Genomic DNA, 15,744 nt, shown 5'->3' with positions numbered 1-15,744 from the left:
GTTGCAAACTTTGAAAATGTTGGTGTTACAAACTTTGAAGGTAATATGCAAGGAAATGTTGGTGTTGCAAACTTTGATGGTCATACACAAGAAAATGTTGGTGTTTCAAACAATGAAGGTAATGCAAACGAAAATGAGGTTGTTGGTGTCAATCAAACTGGTGCCGTCACAAACAATGAAAACAATGCACATGCATATGGGCTGGTGGTGGATGACATCTGCCCAAATGACAGCGCTTCTAATGTGGGAAGCAAACGCTCAAGTAAAGGAAGTAGAGCCAGTGTAGGATCAAGCACTGCTTCTGCACGCATAATAGCTGAAGCTGATAAAGCTGCTCTTATTGCCCGTGCTACAGCCCTGAAGGAAAGGCATGCATTGGAGGAGCAAGAGCAACAATTGAGGAGGAAACGAGAACAGCTTGACTTGGAAGTGGAAATAGCTGCAACAAATGCTAAGTTGGCAGTGTTGCAATCCTCTGAGGTGAGCAGTACTGGTTCAAGATCCAAAGGTGCAATGAGCTCTTACCTAGAAAAGAAAAAGGGGAAGAGTGAGCCTGTGATTGTTTTAAATCCTTTGGCAAATGAATATCAGCCAGGAATGTGGAAATCAACGCAACAACAGTGTTCAATAAATCCAAATAAACCACTTCATGTGCAACCAAAGGAACGTGGCTCAAGTTTTAAAATGGCTTCTGAACATCACTACAATATGCATGACCAGCAAGAAAGCATGGGAAATTCACACCAACTTAAAGGTCAAATGACAACTTTTCAATTAAACAAGGAAATCAGTCAACCCCAAATCACTCATCAATTCACTCAGCCTCAAATCACTCATCAGTTCACTCAACCTCAAATCACCCATCAATTCGTTCAGCCTCAAAGTGGATCAGAAGACATACTTACCATCATGCGCAGACAAAACGAAATAACAGCTGCTTTGGTACAACAGCAAATAACAAGATCTCTGCCGCCAAGAGAGATTCCTGTGTTTGAAGGGAACCCTCTGCGGTACAGAGCGTTCATGAAAGCATTCGAGCAAGGAGTGGAGGATAAAGCAGGAGCAGCAGATTGTCTTTTCTATCTGGAGCAATTTACCAGAGGACAGCCACAACAACTGGTACGTAGCTGTCAGCATCTGGCTCCTGCTCGCGGCTATGCAGTGGCTAAGGACCTGCTGCAAGAACATTTTGGAAATCAATATAAGATTGCTAATGCTTATATGGAAAAGGTTCTAGCCTGGCAGTCCATAAAGGCTGAAGATGTTGAAGGACTTCAAGAGTATTGTTTGTTTTTGCGTGGCTGTTGTAATGTAATGGGGGAGCTGGAATATATGCAAGAGTTGGATATGCCTGCAAATATGAGAGCTGTCATTGCAAAGCTGCCATACAAGTTGAGGGAGCAATGGAGGACCAGCGCCTATGGGGTCGTGGAAAGAACACAACAGAGAGCTCGCTTTGCTGATTTGGTGGCATTTCTGGAGCGTCATGTTAAAATTCTTTCTGATCCTCTGTTTGGCGACATCCAGGATCCGGTATCTGGGGCAACCGGCACAAAGACTCTCACAAGGTTTAAATCACATCCTGCACACATGGTGAAGGGAAACATCGTTGCCACCACTGTAACATCTATGACATTGCCAGAGAAGGAGGAGGAGCCACCGGCAGAGTTTGGAGAGTCAGTCGAAGCTGGATGCCTTTGCTGCTCACACAGTCACACGTTGGAGGAGTGTAAGCAGTTCAGTGCGAAAGGGCACAAAGAAAAAATTCAACTTCTGAGGGAAAGGGGAGTTTGCTTTGCATGCTTGTGTGATGGTCACATAAGTCGTGAATGCGAGAGGCGCTTAACATGCAAAGTCTGTGGTCAAACTCATCCAACTGTGCTGCACATCAAACGGCAACCACCAGCTCCAGAGCAAAGGAAACAACCAGCTTCTTTCCAAACATGTGGTTATACAGGGGCCGGTAAGGATGGCTGTGCTCTTCCAATTCTTCCTGTGCGTGTGAAGTCTGCGAAGGGAAATGGCATTATACAAACATATGCATTTCTGGACCCTGGTAGCTCAGCCACGTTCTGCTCAGAAGATCTCATGCAGAGGCTGAATGTTACCGGCAGAAGAACCAGCTTTGTGTTTAGCACAATGGGCCAGGAGACTGTTGTTCCAGCTTATTCCATCACTGGTTTGGAGGTTGCAGGAGTGGACAGCAGTGACTTTTGTAGTCTTCCAGAGGTCCTGACTCAAAAGAAAATGCCAGTCACCAATAACAACATGGTAACAACTGAGGAATTGGACAAATGGCCTTACCTGTCTGACGTTCACATCCCACACATAAAGGCAAATGTTGATTTGTTGATAGGAACCAACGCTCCCAAATTGCTGGAACCATGGGAGGTCATCAACAGCCACGGGAATGGCCCGTACGCTATTAGAACTGTGTTGGGATGGATCGTTAATGGTCCGCTGAGTGGAAGCAGTGGAGCAGCCTTGGAGACAGAGTTTTCCTCTGCCACAGTGAACAGGATCTCTGTGAGGAAGTCAGAGGAGCATTGGCCAGAATGTGTTGTGGAGACAGCAGCTTTGTTGGATGACCCAGAAGTGAAAAGGGACTTCACTGTGAGTGCAGTAGCTGTGAAAGACTCACCCAGTGCTACTGATCAACTACTCACTTCTTTTCCCAATGTCTGGAAAGTCAGAAAAAGAAGTTCGGTGTACAGACTGGATCCATGCTTGGAAGATGGCCGGCTGAGAGTTGGAGGACAACTGAGTAGAGCACCGTTGCCAGAGGCAGAAGTGGAACTAAGAGGAAAGAGGTTTTGTTCTGGGGACATCGTCTTGGTGGTGGACTCAGCAGCTCCTCAAGGCTCTTGGCTGCTCAGTAATGCTCGAAACCTTTCCTGATAAGAGTTGGTTTCATGTGACCTGTCCATCTCAAGGAAAATTGTAGTGTTATGAAAAGTCCAGTAACTAAACCTTTACCTGCTTATGGCAGCCCGTGGGGTTTAATTGAGGTTTATGTAATATGATGTTGTGTACATTTATCACTCAAGAAGAACATTTGGCTCCTTTTGTTTATTTGTTTGTTTGAATTGTTATGTTGCACACCATTAACAATTAGGGGCCGGTGTGTAGGAGCCAAATTGGTCATTTTCTTTGTTTTGTGATGTTATACACATTTTGTGCCAGTAGGTGGCGATTTCTGTTCAGGTAATTGGTCTGAAGTGATAAATGTAGGTGGGTAATCAGCGCAGGTGCGCACGCTGAGGAACTCATACGGTTTTGACCGTGCCATGTCGTGTTTTGCCACAGAGAGAATGTGTTGTGGTGTTTTAGTGAGTATTCGAGTCGGCTGTATAAATAAATTTGCAACAAAGGAGAAGCTTTGACTGGACAGTTGCTGTGTTATGCACTTTGGCTACACCTGCATACACCTACACTTACATTGGCACGCGTAAAGCCCTTTAAACCGCAGCGTGCGTCGATAGTGACAAAGGGCCGCTATAATACTGGTGAGATGATAAAGTGAAAATGATGGTGAATTGACGGTCAACAAAAAATATATGAGCTTAGCTCTCTCTCTCTCTCTTTGTGTTTGAAACTCCCGCCACCACACACACACACTAAGTAAAGAAAGTCACCACACCCCCTCAATGTGTGAACGCAAATGACACCATCAACGCAATGGCGTCAAACCTAAAGCAAAATGGCAGGCAAAAATATATTTTAGCTTCTACAAAGACCTTTCTCTCCCCAGCACACCGTTGAAAATGCCTTTGTTATCTTCTGCCAGAGTTGGAGAGCGGATCAACACCGGCTCAGCTGCAAGTCTCTCCTGACGCTGCAGACAGCATCATGAAAGCCACCTGCATCCTCACAAACTAGTTTGCTTTGTGAAATGTTTAATTAATGATGTCAAAACAGACATGTCATGTGGTTTCTGAGTGAGGCTGAAAATACTGAAATATTTTTAAACTTTTTAAAAACCAAAATCATGAATCTGAGGTTACAATCTAAAACTTTTAAACCGTCTGTGTGATCTATTTCATTACAGTCTTCATCTGCTGCTGCAGCAGAACTGTATCCACAACTAAATAAATACATTTAAACAGTGTGTTTCACCTCTTTTCATGTAGTCGAGTGGACTTGACCTCAGACTCTTTCAAATCTGGGAATCTGCTCCTATTTGTTGAGGTTCAGTGTGACTGTACCTGAAGTGACACTATAACTGATGTAACTAACATGATGCAAAGTCTTCTAATCCATGGTTCAGTTCCTCCATATTTATTTCTCCACAGGGAGGAACGTTTCAGAGACAACTCACATGAATATACAGGTATTTTCCAAATTTTTACAAAATGAAACTCCTCAAGCACATAGGTTTTATTCTTCAATCAGATCAGAATGAAACATAAACATCTTCACTTTTGGACATAGTCTACTTGCCAACAATGAGTACCCGGAAATGTTGAGTACCCCAAAGTTTTATGTTAGAAATAGATAGTATGGGCCCCCAGTATTCAGAAACTGCCGGATGCTAACTTATATATATTGGGCAATTAGCTTAATTTGCATAATTAGCATAAATTAGCATAATTGCCTATGTGGGCAATATTTCAACAAAATTGACTTGGCTGATCTGGGCAATATTGGAGTGGTTTTAGGGGTTATTGTTGATGCTGAATCCATTTCTGACATTTTAAAATTCAAAATGGCTGTCTAAACCGGAAGTGACCAGATTTTGAAATCCATCACAATTGGCCCACTGGCGGTTAAAATCTGGTCACTTCCGGTTTAGACAGCCATTTTGAATTTAGAAAATGTCAGAAATGGATTCAGCATCATCAACCCCTAAAACCACTCCAATATTGCACAAATCAGCCAAGTCAATTTTGTTGAAATGTTGCCCATATAGGCAATTATGCTAATTTGTGCTAATTAAGTCCGTTATGATAATTGCCCAATATATATATATAAGTTAGCATCCGGCAGTCTCTGAATACTGAGGACCCATACTATCTATTTCTAACATAAAACTTTGGGGTACTCAACATTTCCGGGTTCACAGTGGGGCCCTATGGGATGGCAAGTAGACTAACACATAAGATCGGTCCTTATGCAACACACAACAATCAAGTTATCAAAATGACCAAACTTATAAACACCACACCTAAAAAAACGTCTGTGATGTTTTCTTGAACCAATTCACAGATTGGTGTTAGTACTAGTATTACTACAGTGAACTTTAACCCATGTCCAGACAACAGCAGAGAATTGAATCCTTCAGACTGGTTTACTGTCGCTGCCAAGACGACGCCTCCGACTATTGGTCGTCTATAAACCTTTCTGAACTGGTCCTTGTATCCTTTCCATCTGAAACTGGCCTCGCACACTTGGCAGTTGAACCGTGTTGTCATTGGCATGTTTTCTCATGTGTGCAGCTAAACTGTTACTCCGAGTGAAGAGTCCGCCACAATCTGAACACTCGTATGGTTTTTCTCCACTGTGGGTTGTCATGTTGTTTCAAGTTCGACTCAAATCTAAAAGGTTCCTTACAAACTGGACATCTTTACAGTTTCTCTCCACTGTGAATTCTCATGTGTCTCGCCAGGCCTGGCTTGATGCTAAATGTTTTATCACACTGGGAGCAGCTAAATGGTTTCTCTCCTGTGTGAGTTGCCATGTGTCCTGTCAGATGTGACTTTCTGCTAAATGTTTTATCACACTCAGAGCAGCTAAATGGTTTATCTCCTCTGTGAATCATCATGTGTTTCATCAGGTTTGTCTTGATGCCAAATGTTTGACCACACTCAGAGCAGCTAAATGGTTTCTCTCCTGTGTGAATTATCATGTGTCTCATCAGGTCTCCCTTCCTGCGAAATGTTTTATCACACTCAGAGCAGCTAAATGGTTTCTCTCCTGTGTGAGTTGTCATGTGTGTAATCAGGTTTGACTTGAAGCTAAATGTTTGACCACACTCAGAGCAGCTAAATGGTTTCTTTCCTGTGTGAATTCTCATGTGTTGTGTCAGCTCTGACTTTGTGCCAAATGTTTTACCACACTCAGAGCAGCTAAATGGTTTCTGTCCTCTGTGAGTTCTAATGTGTCTCATCTGGTTTGTCCTGAAGCCAAATGTTTTATCACACTCAGAGCAGCTAAATGGTTTCTCTCCTGTGTGAGTTCTCATGTGCTGTTTCAGCTGTGGCTTCGTGCCAAATGTTTTATCACACTCAGAGCAGCTAAATGCTTTCTTTCCTGTGTGAGTTATCATGTGTGTATTCAGGTTTGTCTTGATGCTAAATGTTTTATCACACTCAGAGCAGCTAAATGGTTTCTTTCCTGTGTGAGTTATCATGTGTGTAATCAGCTGTGGCTTCGTGCCAAATGTTTTATCACACTCAGAGCAGCTAAATGGTTTCTGTCCTGTGTGAATTCTAATGTGTCGTGTCAGCTGTGGCTTCGTGCCAAATGTTTTACCACACTTAGAGCAGCTAAATGGTTTCTTTCCTGTGTGAATTCTAATGTGTCGTGTCAGCTGTGGCTTCGTGCCAAATGTTTTACTACACTTAGAGCAGCTAAATGGTTTCTCTCCTGTGTGAATTATCATGTGCCTCATCAGGTTTGCCTTTAAGCTAAATGTTTTACCACACTCAGAGCAGCTAAATGGTTTCTCTCCTGTGTGAATTCTCATGTGCCTCTTCACTTCTGTTTTGATGCCAAATCTTTTACCACACTCAGAGCAGCTAAATGGTTTCTCTCCTGTGTGAGTTATCATGTGTTTCATCAGGTTTGCCTTGATGCAAAATGTTTTATCACACTCAGAGCAGCTAAATGGTTTCTCTCCTGTGTGAATTCTCATGTGCCTCGTCAGGTTTGTCTTGATGCCAAATGTTTTACCACACTCAGAGCAGCTATGTCGTTTCCTGTTAGTATCACAGCCATTATTTTCAGAGTTCAACCCAGACTGAGGTTGTTTTTTCTCCCTCTCCTCATCTTCACTGTCTTCAGTCTCGGATGAATCGGCGGTCTTGTCATTAGTATCTGGTTGTAAATGTCTGTCTGAACATGTGTTTCTGTCTGGTTCTGGTCCTCCATCAGTGTCTGTTTCCATGTGTTTAGGGGAGCTGCTGGCTGGAGGCTCTGCTCCTCCGTCCTCCTCAGTCTGACCCTGTTGAAGCTGTGAGAGCGGAGGTTTCTCTTCATTATCATCATGTTCACTTTTCACAAGTAAAATAATGACTTTCAACTCCTCTGGTCCTTGAAGCTGCTCTCCTCCATGAGTGGTCCAAGCATCCAATTCTTTTTTCTCCCTCTCCTCATCTTCACTGTCTTCCGTCTCAGATGAATCGGAGGTCTTGTCATTAGTATCTGGTTGTAAATGTCTGTCTGAACATGTGTTTCTGTCTGGTTCTGGTCCTCCATCAGTGTCTGTTTCCATGTGTTTAGGGGAGCTGCTGGCTGGAGGCTCTGCTCCTCCGTCCTCCTGATCCTGTTGAAGCTGTAAGAGCGGAGGTTTCTCTTCATTATCTTCATGTTCACTTTTCACAGGTAAAGGAATGACTTTCAACTCCTCTGGTCCTTGAAGCTGCTCTCCTCCATTAGTGGTCCAATCGTCCAGCTCTTCTTTTACACGAGGAGGCTCAGAGTCCCTCTGGTCCTGACTGGAGCTCCACTCCTGCTGCTCTGTAGGAACTTCCTGTGCCCTCACACACTCTGAAATACAAACATTACACACAACTTAAAACAACTCACATCACTTGAGAAGGGACTGCTCTTCTAATACGCTTTGAGAGCACAAACATGACTGCAGTGTTCTCAGTCCGACTTGTAATTACGGCCTTTAATAATGCATGTTCGGTTCTACCCTGTATATTTATTTCATAAAATGTCAAATAAATTAAATAGATAAATAAACCACACTGATGCATTATTGAGCTTAAGCCAACAACCAACAAAAGGAGATCAGTGCTGTATACAGACATGCTAGCCAGTGAAATAAGATACAAATAAAAACCAAAAAAACATAGACTTTACCGCAGAATGACGTTTAAATCGCTATTTTTCCACAGGGAGTACTCATCTGCGCATGTGCGCGGATTTACGACACCGCCATCACTGTACGGTTGTAACGACTGAGTCCGTGATCTAGCAGCAGCCCGAGCATACACCGGTCTGCCCTGCTCTACCTGGAGACATATCGGCTTGAGTCTGGAGATTTTTGCCCAAAAATAAATGCTAGACTTACATGAAATCCGTCTTAATCATCACCTATGGGCTCCTAGTTCTGTGTGTGGTGACTGTCTGCTCCCCCCTCCCACGATCCCCACTAACGTTAGCTGTCTCGGATGCTATCGAGTGCTAGCATGGATGTATTAGTGCTAGCATGTCGTCTCAGCAGCAGCAGTCAGTTAAATAAATACAGTCCGAGTGAACCGCTGGAGCCACGGACTGATTACCGACCATCACTGACAACTAAAGCCTCGACCGGTAACAAGTATGAGGGGCGTTGTGCTGAGCTAGCTCGATGCTAACTTAGACTAGCTGTAGCGGTTAGCATCCGCCGCTAACAGCCGCTTCTCAGCTCACAACAAGCCTCTCGTACTCGATACAATACACTACCCTGTATATTTATTTCATAAAATGTAAAATAAATTAAATAGATAAATAAACCACACTGATGCATTATTGAGCTTAAGCCAACAACCAACAAAAGGAGATAATCATATGTCCTGTTTTTTTTTGTTTTTTTCCTGTTTGTTTGCTTATTTGTTAGCTTTTGTTTTCTTGCCTAATGCCGTTTCATGTCCTGCCTTGTAATGTCTGATATTGTTTATGCTAATGTTCTAGCTCTGTGCTACTTGCATGTGTTTCTAGCTGTACTTTCTTCTCTTGCCTTCTCTCGCTCTTCTTCTCTCTGTCTGCATGTTACTGTATGTCTGCATGCCATGAGCTTTTGTCATGCTGTATGTCAGACTTCTTACCTGTCTTATTTGTTATTATTATGAGCTTTTACTACTAGATAGATTACTAGATTGTTATGTAAGTTGTGTCTTGAAAGTACTTAATTGTTGCCCTTTTTTTGGCTTTTAGGTTGCCTTTAACATCTGGCCAGGGACAACGGACGAAAACTAGCCTTGTTGGCTAACTCTGGCCCACTTACAGTTTTCTTTTAACTCTGTTGATTAGTGGTGCACTGTCCCTATGAAATAAACTAATAAATGAAATGAAATGAAATGAGACCAGTGCTTGAATGGATGTTTAATTTATTATCAATTATCTATTTATAATTTATTGCTTTATGTTTTAACCCTTTTACTGTATCTTAAAATGTCTTTGCTGTAGCCTACCATTTTGTGGTACAGTAAATAAGATAATTAATCTGTTTGCATTAAGTTTTCAAGTAACAAGTTCCCGGGTATTTGTTTACATCGATCTGGTTTTCTCTTTTGTATGTTCTTCAATGAAATAACTGAAACCATATAACTAAACTCTACGCTCCCAGAAAACAACAAATCTTAACCTCTATTTTGACGTCTAATCGTGTTTTGAAACTGGAGTTGTTTTTCTTCAATGGCTGGTAGCTAGCCCAGCAAGGAGTTGGTGCTTGGAACCAGTTTTAAGAACCATTAACCAGTTGGTGGAAAAGCAAAGAACCGGTGCTAGTCAGGCACTGGCTCCGAACCAGCACTGGAACCAGCTCAGTGGAAAGGGGGGAAACCTGGTCTTAATGAAAAGTGAAGCTTCAGGTGTGTGCTGCTGAACAAAAGAGCTATCTCGGGGCTACGTATACAGAATTCACCACATTCACATCAATAAGTGTTTTACAATGAACCGATCAGTCCACATTTTCTTCAATTTAATTTTTGAATGTATGGTTTTGTTCGTTTCGATATGTGCGTTCGGTTGCAGCCGACGCATCAAACAGACGCAGATTACGCGTGGCAGCCATGATGCGCTCGCGTACGCGTAGTTTACAGCAAGTATAACGAGAGCCTCTATTGTTTTATTGTACCGAGTACAAGAGGCTTGTTGTGAGCTGAGAAGTGGCTGTTAGCGGCGGATGCTAACCGAAGTTAGCGGCGGATGCTAACCGCTAGTCTAAGTTAGCATCGAGCTAGCTCAGCACACCACCCCTCATACTTGTTACCAGTCGAGGCTTTAAGCCCTCATTATACTTGCTGTAAACTACACGTACACGAGCGCATCGTGGCTGCCACACGTGATCTGCGTCCGTTTGATGCGTCGGCTGCAACCGAACGCACATATCGACGCGAGGTGACGCGACGCAGAATACGCGCGGCAGCTCGCGTACGCGTAGTTTACAGCGAGTATATCTCGGCCCTTAGTTGTCAGTGATGGTCGGTAATCAGTCCGTGGCTCCAGCGGTTCACTCGGACTGTATTTATTTATTTTAACTGACTGCTGCTGCTAAGCCGACATGCTAGCACTAATACATCCATGCTAGCACTCGATAGCATCCGAGACAGCTAACGTTAGTGGGGATCGGGGGAGCGGGTGGGAGGGGGGAGCAGACACAGTCACCACACACAGAACTAGGAGCCCATAGGTGATGATTAAGACGGATTTCATGTAAGTCTAGCATTTATTTTTGGGCAAAAATCTCCAGACTCAAGCCGATATGTGTCCAGGTAGAGCAGAGCAGACCGGTGTATGCTCGGGCTGCTGCTAGATCACGGACTCAGCCGTTCAGTGAAAAATAGCAATTTAAACGTCATTCTGCGGTTAAGTCTATGTTTTTTTGGTTTTTATTTGTATCTCATTTCACTGGCTAGCATGTCTGTATGTTTTTTCCGTCCTATCACGTTAAAGCAGAACTTTGCAAGTCGGCCGGAAATAGCTCGCTCCTTCGTTGGTTTCTCTTTTTTTCCCCCTCCGGAGCTCCCCCACAGTTCTGGGAGGCACATGTCACTGTCGTAAAACCTCGCCGCCGCCACCTCCTCCACCCCCCCTTCACGTGCTTGTGTTTACTGCTGTTTGCTAAGCCCTGCTAACACCGAGCTAACGCTAACACCGAGCTAACGGAGCTAATGCTAACACGGAGCTAACGCTAGCACAGAGCTAACGCTAATACAGCCACACACAGGCACAAAGACACAGACATACACACACAGGAATAAAGGTTCCAAAACGCGAAGGTGTGTGTGTCATGATGTATTACATTATCTTATAAAGACCCATGGTGTGTGTATCTGTGTTAGCATTAGCTCCCCGTTAGCCACAAGCTGAACTTCATCAGTACAAACATTTCATGTTTCCATGGTTTCCTCCGACTTTCCGAACTCAAACCAATCACGATTCGTGACATGCATGACGTCATGCGTTCTTATCTCGTACTGCCGTAAGGCAGTTTCTCGCGATACTTCTATCCATTGACGAGATTTGTAACACCGAGACGGACGACTGATCTTGCAAGTGCGGTTTTCAGCCAGTGGGGGGGGTGAGCGCATTGGCCTAGACCCCATTCACTTCATAACAGGTCACTCAACCATCACAGTGACTCTGAGCCACAATAATTACAGCCCAATTCCTGCATAGTTCTGCTTTAAAGGGTGGATTTGACCATCCCACCATTCATTTAGATAGGGGTCTGGTCTCTTTGGGCTTTTCGTGGTGTCGCCAAGATGGCCGCCGAGTGGCATGACTTGCCTAGAAGGACTTTGTCTTTACCCAGTTGCTGTGGCAGGGACATGATGCTAGACATAGCTAGCTGGTTAGCTACGCAGCACATAACATTAGCCGTTAAACGACATGACCTCATAAGGCAGAAAGACGACGTGTAACAACCATAGACTGTATAAAAAACAACAACAGAAACTAGAAAAAACAAAATAATTATGTTTAAAACACTATTCTCCTCCCCAAGTTATTGATCAAGTTGCTGAGTAGCGATCAACAATTCACAACAACAGCACTTCCGCATGTGATGTTTTACTCTGAAAGGGTCCAGATAACACCGCCCCCTCATTTGAATATTGCAGCATGAAATTTTATTTATTTAAAGGTTTATTTGGAATGGGACCTCCCATATTCATGACCATACAAAAAAAACCAATTAATTGCTGTAAATATGTCGGATTTAGCTGGAAGCTAATTTCCATCCGCGGTCCCATGGCACATAATTAAATAAAAAATAAATAAAAATAAAAGAGCAGTGAAATAAATGTGACGTTATGAAATAAAAGTCCCCAGAAATAAATACATGATGTCACGTTATGAAATAAAAGTCGCCGGAAATAAATAAATCTGACATTAGGAAATAAAAGTATCTGGAAATAAATGAATGAGGCGTTAGAAAATAAAAGTCCCCTGAAAAAATAAAAATGTTGTTTTTAAAATAAAAATATATGTATTTATATTTCATTTATATCTATTTATCATCCTATTTATTTAATTCGAGACTCATTTCATGGCTATATTTATTTATTTATTAATTTATTTCATTATGACTAAAATGGCTTTCCATAGTAAGCAGCCCAACACTGCTACATTACAATTTACTACATTTTTCCGATTCGGAGGTCGGATCTTTCCAAGTTCCGAGTGCAATCGAACGCAGCAGGCGCCGGGCCGGTTTGTGTCATAACAAAGACAAATTTTGCATTTGCCCCACAGACACTACACTGTTGGCAATTTTCTTTGTAAATTTAGTTATGGATCCCTCCGGCATATCTTTTGCATATTTCAGCTTATTTAATGTCATTACTGCTGTATTTACAAAAATGCTCCTTTAACAAAGTAAATAGTAAATTGTAAGAGCCATTCTGGGCTTTTATTTTGGTATGTATTTTTGTGTCTTATTTTGTAACTTCCGCCCACACAGGAAGTAAGGTGGGGCATATGTCACGGGGGCTTATTTAAACCGAGCTAACGATCGGCAGGTGTTGCTGATTGGAAGCAAACAATTCTTTGAACGTGACATGCTGTGCTGTGACATGAAGACCTGTTCCACTGGTTTGTACGAATAAATCCCTTTTTTATGGTAAACTTGTTGTGGCAATTGGTTTACTGGCACCATGCACGCGTCAACTATAAGCTAACTACATCAGCAACAGTGAGTGACTCTCTTTTATGGCAAGAGGAAAAGAAGTCACTACAGTAATGTTCAATCTTATTTGTGAAAAGTAATCCCCAGAGCCAGCTGTTTCCAATGGTCCGCTGATTAGAACAGAAATAATATGCTGCACATAGTCCAGGCAATCTAGCTCATTTTGGACCCCAAAATAGAACTAATTGTAACAGAAACAGTGTTTCACTATATATCATTTCTCTGAGGTGTCCAGAACAACATACTAAAAGTCCTAGGAAATCATAGATAGATAGATAGATAGATAGATAATATATTGTCTGCCCCAAGGGTAGCAGAAATTTGTCTTTGACAGGGCTCATCACTTTACATACACTCAATAAAAACACAGTAAGGCAATAAAAACATTTACAAAAATAAAAAGCACAATAGCAGCAAGTCATTTTGGGTTGTTTAGGTTGGAGTTCTTCTACTGTTGAGGGCTGTGACTGCAGATGGAATGAATGATTTTTTGTAGATTGATTTTCTGGCCAAGGGGACTTTGTACCTCCTGCCTGAAGGGAGGAGGGTGAATGAGGAATGGAGAGGGTGTGAAGGTTCCTCTGTGATCAAGATGGCTTTCCTGATCACAGAGCGCTCATACAGATGGGACAGTGGGGTCTGTGGTGAACCGATTATTTTACTGGCTTGAGCTGTGAAGTTGGGGAAATATGTTTAATTCTCATCAATCCAAGATTGATTTACTGTATAATGTCTATGGTGCCAATAAGGCCAGAAAACAATACACCCCAATGGGGCTATTTTTCCCCCCAATACAATACAATGAAACTTTACAAAATGAAAAAAATTATGAAATGTAACATTTTTTGTTATTATAAGAAAATGAATTTGAATATGCAAATGCCCCATACATATACATATATATATATATATATATACACATACATATATATACACATACATATATATATATATATATATATATATATATATATATATATATATATATATATATATATATATATATATATATATATATATATGTGCCCAAAATACACCCGAATAGGCTTTTTTTTTTTCCTTTACCCCTACCACAATTAAACCCATTGGGGTGTATTGTTGTCTGGCCTCATTGGCATCATAGACTTTTATACAGTAAATCAATCTTGGATTGATGAGAATTAAACATATTTCCCCAACTAGGATTTCTTAGGACTTTTAGTATGTTGTTCTGGACACCTCATAGTAATGGTGTCTGGTGAAAAACATTCTGTTACAATTATTCTGTCGGAAAACGCTATTTTGCCTGGACGAACAGTGCTCTGGCGTCCTGTTACTTCTGCTGCTCAACTGTTCAAGATGGCGGCCGCATTTCTTGCTCCCCAGCAGCCGATGCGGCGTCTACTCTTGATGTTTATAACGGTCAGTTGGTCCGTCCTCAACGCCGCCAACGTTTCCCCGTTACATCAAACCGAGACAAACTGATTCTCCGTTAATAACTGACCTGCTCTCTGTAACAAAACCCGAGGGTTTAACAAAGCGTCCAGTTGTTTCCTCTGTCGCTGCTTCTCCTGCTCTGACCGACATAGCTCCTCCTCGTACTCCGCCACGGTTCTTTCAATCAGAACAAAGATCTCTTCGACGGCCGAACTCAGTCGCTGCTCCACCAGCGCTCTCAGCACCTGGACTTTAGCCATGTTCACTCAGACACACACAGACACACACTCACTCCCCGTGAGACAGCAGCGAGAAGGAGGAAGCTCCACGAGGAGTCCGTTTCCTGTATCCGTGTCACGTGGGTGTCGCCACCACTCCGCCCCTTCAGGGACCAGCAGCAGCAAGTTGTCTCAAACACACAGAGGGTTGGAAATATTCCTTGGTTTGCACACGTGTTTTGTTATCCACAAATACTACATACTTGTAAATAAATAAATATATATATTTTTTTCATTTGTAAAAACAAAAAAGACATTTATAAAACTTATTATAAAAATTCTGTTTGTGAGATGTGATTCAGCATGGATCACCAATCACACACGCATCTCTTTCCTCAATGACGTATTTCTGAGACGTTCTTGTCGAGATCTTTGTTATGCAGTCTGTGGTCGAGATCCACAAACAAACAGCTGGTGATTCACAAATGGCCCACCCTCGTCACCAGTAGGGGGCAGTGTTGGCAAGTATCTGAATTAAAATTATGGAGAAGATTGCTACTGGATAATCTCGAGAAGTTATTTTAATTCCCACTTAATGCGAGAAAGTAACTGTTGAGATCCCCAATATGTGGTTAGTTTATCCAATGACGCCTGTTTGGAGGTTTGCTCCGTCGTGAAGCTCCACCTGGCTAACGACTCTCAATGAATTAGAATATAAGGAAAAGTTTACTTATGTCAGTAATTCAATTCAAAAGGTGAAACTAATAGCTACATATAGTTTACCATTACATATACCATACCATTACACACAGAACGAAACATTTCATGTCTTTATTTATTTACTTTCTTTTATTTGTAATGATTATGGCTTACATTTAATGAAGATCTAAAATTCAGTACCTATCTAAAAAAAACAATAGGAAAAAAGACCAATTTAAAGAACATTTTTAAAAATGGAAATGTTTGCTTTCTGATAAGTTTGTCCATTCTATATGCGCTCAATAGATCTTGCTGGCACACGTGACTTTGACAGCAATAGAGCCAGGCGCG

General features: G+C 42.1%; 1 protein-coding gene across 1 annotated transcript; it reads right to left on the bottom strand.

Annotated features, from left to right (window-relative positions):
- Positions 1–5,249: 5,249 nt before the first annotated feature.
- Positions 5,250–14,736, bottom strand: LOC146978305 (uncharacterized). Its single transcript, XM_085790580.1, has 3 exons — positions 14,544–14,736; positions 7,534–7,707; positions 5,250–7,362 (listed from the first exon to the last, which is right to left on the bottom strand). Exons 1-3 carry the CDS (start codon positions 14,734–14,736, stop codon positions 5,564–5,566), a joined length of 2,166 nt encoding a protein of 721 aa, XP_085646706.1. The 3' UTR covers positions 5,250–5,563.
- Between the last annotated feature and the right edge of the window lie 1,008 nt (positions 14,737–15,744).

The sequence above is a fragment of the Trachurus japonicus genome, chromosome 11 (assembly GCF_045865225.1).
Source record: "Trachurus japonicus isolate A0001 chromosome 11, Traja_1.0".
Taxonomy (NCBI): domain Eukaryota; kingdom Metazoa; phylum Chordata; class Actinopteri; order Carangiformes; family Carangidae; genus Trachurus; species Trachurus japonicus.
This window is presented reverse-complemented; position numbering and strand designations above follow the sequence as displayed.